This window comes from Acyrthosiphon pisum, chromosome X, assembly GCF_005508785.2.
Source record: "Acyrthosiphon pisum isolate AL4f chromosome X, pea_aphid_22Mar2018_4r6ur, whole genome shotgun sequence".
Classification (NCBI taxonomy): domain Eukaryota; kingdom Metazoa; phylum Arthropoda; class Insecta; order Hemiptera; family Aphididae; genus Acyrthosiphon; species Acyrthosiphon pisum.
The window spans coordinates 105363793-105370780 of NC_042493.1; the positions used below are offsets into that span (position 1 = coordinate 105363793).

The 6988-nt window shown below is 30.6% G+C and overlaps 1 protein-coding gene across 1 annotated transcript; it reads right to left on the reverse strand.

Annotated features, from left to right (window-relative positions):
* Positions 1-5170: 5170 nt before the first annotated feature.
* Positions 5171-6046, reverse strand: LOC103310624 (parkin coregulated gene protein homolog). Its single transcript, XM_008189461.3, has one exon. It carries the CDS (start codon positions 6044-6046, stop codon positions 5171-5173), a length of 876 nt encoding a protein of 291 aa, XP_008187683.1.
* Positions 6047-6988: the final 942 nt, after the last annotated feature.

The window sequence follows — 6988 nt, forward strand, 5'->3', positions numbered from 1 at the left end:
TTATACAGTGACCCACTTGTAACCTACTGTACAGCAGAGCGTCATCCACTTACCCACCTTTTTAACATTTAAAACTAGATGGTGCTAAAATAAAATACTAATTCAGTTTACTAATGATTCAATTTGTCTATAAAGTCATTACTCATTAGGCCAGGGTAAAAAGGTAAAACACATTTAAAAAAAAAAAGTATTTGAAAGTATTTGAAAGTATCTGTGAATACTTTTTAAAAGTATTTGTATTTGTATTTGTACTTAAATACTTTTTTTTTAAGTATTCAGATACGTATTTTAAGTACTTTTGAAAATAAGTATCTGTATCTATACTTGAATACTTTTTAAAAGTATCTTTTACAACACTGTTGAAAAGTAATTTTTATGAAGTAACGCACTAACGCTTCATATTCCGCGTTATTAAAATAATAGTTTTGAATATATTACAAAAACAAGCCGATAGGATATCCCAAAAAAATTAAAAACCAATTATATTTATTTTTGATTCCGATAATAGTTAACTATATTACTAAACATTCCAGGAATAAATATTATCACTTTATAAGCAGAAAGAAAAGAGTTTGGTTTAAAAATAAAATTTAATAAAAATTAATTATGGTTTATGACTTATGACTATATGTATAGCCATGTGGGTGAGATTATTGTACATTAATTGTACATAATACTATAATAGGTCTATTATCACTAGGTCTATGATTGTAAAATATATACACAATAGTTAGATCAGTGGTTCTCAACCGGTGTGCCGCGAGATTGTCTAGGTGTGCCGCGAGAAATGTTATTAAATATTGAAAACAGTGTTTTAAGCGAAGTTTTCAAAGTTGTTATGGTTAATCAAGTGCGTGAGTGTGCCGTATGAACGTGTGCCGTGAGCCAAAAAAGGTTGAGCACCACTGAGTTAGATCATATGAATTGAATATGGTTAAAAAAAAATGATAAAAAAAGTAATGTTATTTGTAATGCACTATGTTATTAATGAAAAAGTAATTTAAAGTGATAAAAATAATTTTAGGTACCTAGGTAATGCAAATTTAATTTAAATAAAAATATTTGAAGTAACTTAATTTCAATACTTTTTAGAAGTTATTTACCCAATATTGGATATAGATTTGGTACATGCTTAGTGTACATTGTAAGTTCTTATGTGGTGTATGTATTATTATGTATAATAAGAGTCAGTGTTGTTATGGTATATTTTTCTTGTATGACAGATGTTTAATCAGGGATACATATTTATACTATAGGTAAACATTTAGTCATTTACACAAATGTTTAAATAGGTAATGTGCACTGTATATTTTGGGTATACCAGTTATCAGTATAAAAAATCATTTATTTCTTATACAATATTAGTTTTGTATAGCACAATATAAAAAAGAAAATAATAATAATAATAATAATAAATTAGTCTTCACAATTGTATACATTTATTTCCATCTTGGAGTTTGTTTCAACCAATCACTAATTTTGCCCTTTATTTTAATTAGTGATATTGGTGGAAAAATATCTTTGACAGTTAACACAATCTACACCACAAATAACCAAATTATTTTGAGTTCACTGATTATACCTATCTCATGATTAAATGCAGTTCTGAATTGAATAGATGTTTTATTTATATACTATTCAAATAGGTACTTAATTATGTTTTTGGAAACTCATTTTTAACGAAAAGAAATATTTAGTTATAAGAGAAGATAAAATTAAAGGGATAAAAATATAAATATCTACCTATTACAGAAGTATATATTTTGAATTTGACAAATGCTATTTTTTCTCCTCGCCTTCCCTCCATATTCAAAAACTCAGCCACTTGATTCTACATCATGTGTTTTATGGCAATGTAAGTGGTCTGTTTAGAATTAAATGATCTGACATCTCTTTGTAAAATATGGTCTTAATTATAATCAAATAGTGGAATAGTTAATAATATTTAACAAAATCAACTATAATAGTTTAGCAATGTGCTGAATTTGTCCTCATCTATTTTTTAATCTTATTTAATTCGGAAATAGTTTGAACGGGAATTTTTAAGCTCGCTCTATTTATAGCTTGTCTAGTGTCTACAGAAAATACTGTACGGCGGTCATTTTTAGCCAAACTACTTAATATTACCTGATTTTTGATTACATAAAATTTAATAACATGGATTTATTTTTTTAATGTTTAAGCTCCTTTGAAACTAACAACAAAATAAAAATGTATTATTATCATACCTAGGTAAGTTAATGGGTTATAGTACCATCCATAACTGCATGACCATTATTGTTCAAAATGTTATAAACACTTATAATGTACCTATTCATCTTGAATGAATATGTCTATAACGAATACAAAATATATAAATCATCAATTTAAACTAAATGAGCTATTGGAACATAATATTTATTTTATTTTTTTGTTTATATATTTAACTATTTATTGTTTTTCAAATGTTAAGCTGTAATTATATTCAAAAATAATAAACTTTGATCTAAATAAGAAAAATGTATAATATTGCATCATGTAGTCTTATGAGAGTATATATTATACCCATTGTAGTGTTATTTTCTGGAATTATTTTTGGACTAGATACAGTACAATCTTAAGGTAAAATAATCTGGAGGCTTTCATCATCATAAGAAGAATCAATCGGTTCTACAACAGTAAATATTTTGTCATTTAAAATGTATTATTTTACATAATATCTTTATTGTATTAAAAATTAAAATATATTTTATATAGTTTTTATACATGAATATCATACTTTTTGATTTTAGAATGTCAGGTGTTTGTCAGGCTTTCATCATAATTCTATAAAATTTGAAAATAAAATTTTATATTTCTGTTGTCACCTGAATTATAGAACTTTTCTACTAATCTACAACCCGATGCCTATTTAGAGAGGGTTGATAGGGTGTATTATATAAAAAAAAATTACTTTATGAGAATAACTCTCAAGCTTTGTAGAACTATCGGGTTTTGATGACTATTTTTTAATGTGAAAGAAGAAGACTTCCTACAGCCTGCATCGATCTCTGATTTTGTATTTTTTTTAGACATATTATAAAGTTAGAGAATAAAATATTGAAAAACATATATCGATGCTGGCTGTAGAATATTTCCCTCTAGCAATTAAAAATAAAATTATGTAATTTGGTTAATTCTACAAGGTGGTATCGTTATTTTTTAGGTCAAAATGGCATCGGCACCGGGTGCCTTAAGTCTCTTAATAATAATAAATGTATTACAGTAGAAACTCGATTAACCGTCACTCTATTTACCGTCAGTTTCTGTTATCCGTCATCGGTCACCGACAAAAAAAAAGTTATCAAAATGCATTGATTGGTTTGAGGTACAAGAGGAGGCAAATGTAACGCAGGTCTTACATCTTCGTAAAATACGAAACATGGCCGCTCAAAAAGCTCGTGACTCAAAAAAAACAGAAGAAGATACGGATTATTTTGTTTAATATTTTTTAAAATAGTATTCTTTATGTTATTACATATTGTAGATTATTGGTATTTATTATTTATTATTATTTTATTATTATGTATTAAATTTATTATTTTTGTCTGAAAATTACGTTGTAAAATACATACAAATATACTTTTATTGAAAAAAATTGTTTTGTATTATTGTATTTCTGTAAACGGTCTATTCGATTAACCGTCATTGTCTCGGTCCCGACATTGACGGTTAATCGAGTTTCTACTGTATTATGTTATTACCTAACATAGATTTTAACAATTTATTACTCTAACATGTCTGACTATTTAGAGATAAATACATGTTCTTCACATATTTCATTCTGCATTCAGATACCTATATTTCAACTAATATTGATTTAATTTTAATAAAATAAAAAATGGTATTAACTATTAATATGGAACTATTTTAAAATTATTAGATTTTTAGTTTTCTTAAAAAAATTTAATACAAAAACCATATAATATAAGATGTGGTATTTTTAAAATTTTAAACATTATTATTAACTACTTTTACTACCTATACAAAAACATAATATTAGTTTTCAACAAAAACTATATTATTTTTATTGAATTCTATTTTTTGTGAAAAATAATAAATTTAAATTAATAAAACAGACTTTATGGTATTTTAATACAAGTATTTAAATTTTGTTAAAAATACTTTTACAAATAATGGTATTCGAATACTTTACGAAACTGAGGTCTCAGCCCCCCTCCTCCACAAAATTTTAAAGTGACGAAATATACCTACAATAATAATTGTAAAATTCATATTTAACAACTGAATTAAAAAATTTTGTTCAGTTTCCACTAACAATGTTGTACCAATGTACAATAAGTACTTTAAGCCCAATTGTAAATATAGGTATACAATTGAGAGTTTTAGATAACTAGATGTCCTATTTCGAGAATCAAGGCCTAAAAGTATATATAAAAATGAAAATTTTTTTTCTTCCACTTTTGAATCATATAAAAATAAGACTAATTAGCATCATAATAAATAATATATTACAATAATTAGGTACCTATACTAAATCTGCTACTCTTAAAACAAATGAGGGTTAATACATACAATTTTCACTGAATGTTTATATTATCATTTTCTATACACCATAGTAATTTAAAAAATATTTTGACTTGTTTCGAGCTGTTACGGACAATTTCAGTTCTTCTTTTTTTAGATTTTTTTTTATATATGTTAATGTATTCGTTGAGTCAAAAAGCTTGAAAATTTAATACAAGATTCTTCTTAAGTTTACCTCTACTTAAAATGTCAAGCAGAAAGTCAAATTATATTTGATGAGCGTTCGAAATTCAAATTTTTCATTATTGGATATTCAATCAATTTCTCTTTTAGCGATATTCTTATTTTATTATAGGTGACTCAAAAACAAATAACCGTAGATACTTGGAATTTACACCAGAAAATATAAAATATGCAGATAAAGTGCGAAATACGGGCAAAAACAAAAATGTATCATAATAGTATAATGCTTAATCAAGTAGATAAGTATTAAAATATTTAAACATAATTTTTAAACACTGTGACATCGGATACGTTTGTAAAATAATATAATATAATATTAAATTATATAAATGTATATCATATGGTTCGTCTTCGTCGACAAAAAACCGTATAAATCTACAGACATTAAAAACCCGGACAACCGCCGTGTCCCGCAGGACTATTACTGTAGTGCCTTGTTGCAGACTTTGATCCTGTTTAGGCTACCAGAGGTTGTGCATCCAACTACTGTGATACAGCTTTGGTATGTCGGTACGACAGACTTGATGCTGCTGTAAGCGTTAGCACCGCCGGTGCGCTCAAGCACGCATAGCGTGTCATGGCACAGGTTGGACAGGTTATACATGACGTTAGCGTCCAGGCCGTCAGTGGCAATCACGCCAGCACTGGTGTGCTGGTATCTGTTGATGGGTGACAACAGCTGTCGGTAATAGGGCACCATCGCCGGCCCAACGAGGCCTTTGCGGCCGGCCGAAGACAGCTTCTGGAGGGACTTGAGCGCGCGCACCGTGGTTGGCCAGTCACGTGGGCCTACGTCCAGAGCCCGGCGGATCGGGAACACAGTCTTGGGCAAGGCAGACAGAACGCGGTCACCAGGGCAGTCCAAAGCTAGCAGTTCCCACAGGCCGAACGTCGCGCACGCCCCAAAAGGCATGGGTCGTTCGCGCAGCCCGTCGGCCAGCACGGGCAGATACGCGTCGTAGTCCACCAGCTCAGGCGGCACCAGCCACCGTAACCGCTGACCGTCCACCACCCCGTGGACCGTGGCCAGTGGAAATCCGAGCCGGCCATAGGCGATCCCGAATGCCGTGGATCGCGATGCTGTCGCCGGAAGTGGATCTGACGTCCTCGGCGACGATTGCCCGCTGACACCTGCACCGGACTTTTGGGACCACCACGACGATGACGACGATGACGACAACAACTTTTCGTCCGAACACCTGACTCGGCGGCGTCGGGTGTTTTCTTCCTGTTCCCGAGCGTTCATTTTCACAGTACTGCTGCGATGTTTTTTGTCAGGTTCATCATTACTCATCATTGTTTACACTCGCTACGCTACTCGTTTCGATAGTGACTAACGTTTTTTCGACCACCTTGTCGATTTGAATATTTGTAATTAACCGCAAAACGATATTAGGTATTATTCCGTATAATATTAATCTAGACTTTTAATTTCACGTGTGATTTTACAGCCAGTGATTTCTGAAAGAACGGATCAAAAGTTTTTTAACAAGGTTGGGCATTAACGAGATATGTACCTACCAAATAAGTTAAATTACTTTTAACTAAGTTACATAACGAGTTATTATTATTTTTCTAGGCAATCACTAACTTTACGAGATAATATTTTTCCATGATACGAATGTATAATACCTAGGTGCGTTACCTTGGCACCATAACCTGGAATTTTTTTTGAAATTGTCCATATAAATAATAAATTATTAAAATTATAAAACTATTAACAATTCAAATCAAGGCTGCGCCAGGGGCGTCATTTCAGTTTTTTTTCTGGGTGTGCAAACTTTTAGGCAGGCCAATTTTGACATTTCACCAGGCCATTAAAAAAAAATATATATATATATATATAAATGTAGGAAACCTATGCAAACCTATGTAAATATTCTTCCCTTCCCTTTTATAATTCTATAATTGAAACTCATAACGACTAATGCAACTTTTAAATAGCTAGCAATTCAAAGAATTAAAAGCTTATAAGCAGTTAAAGCAACAAGCTAATGTCATTACTGTACATATACAAAAACTTAAAATATATATTTTTTATATTACCTATATATGAAAACATGTATAAGTTAATTATGACGGCGCATTGGAGTATTAATGGCAGGCCAATTGTTAACATTTTTTAAGTTAGTGGTGCCATTGCACACCCTGCCCCACCCCCCCCCCCAAATGACGCCCCTGGGCTGCGCAAGTTAACTATTTTTTTTTTTTAATCGTTAAGTTAAGTCACCATAGAAAA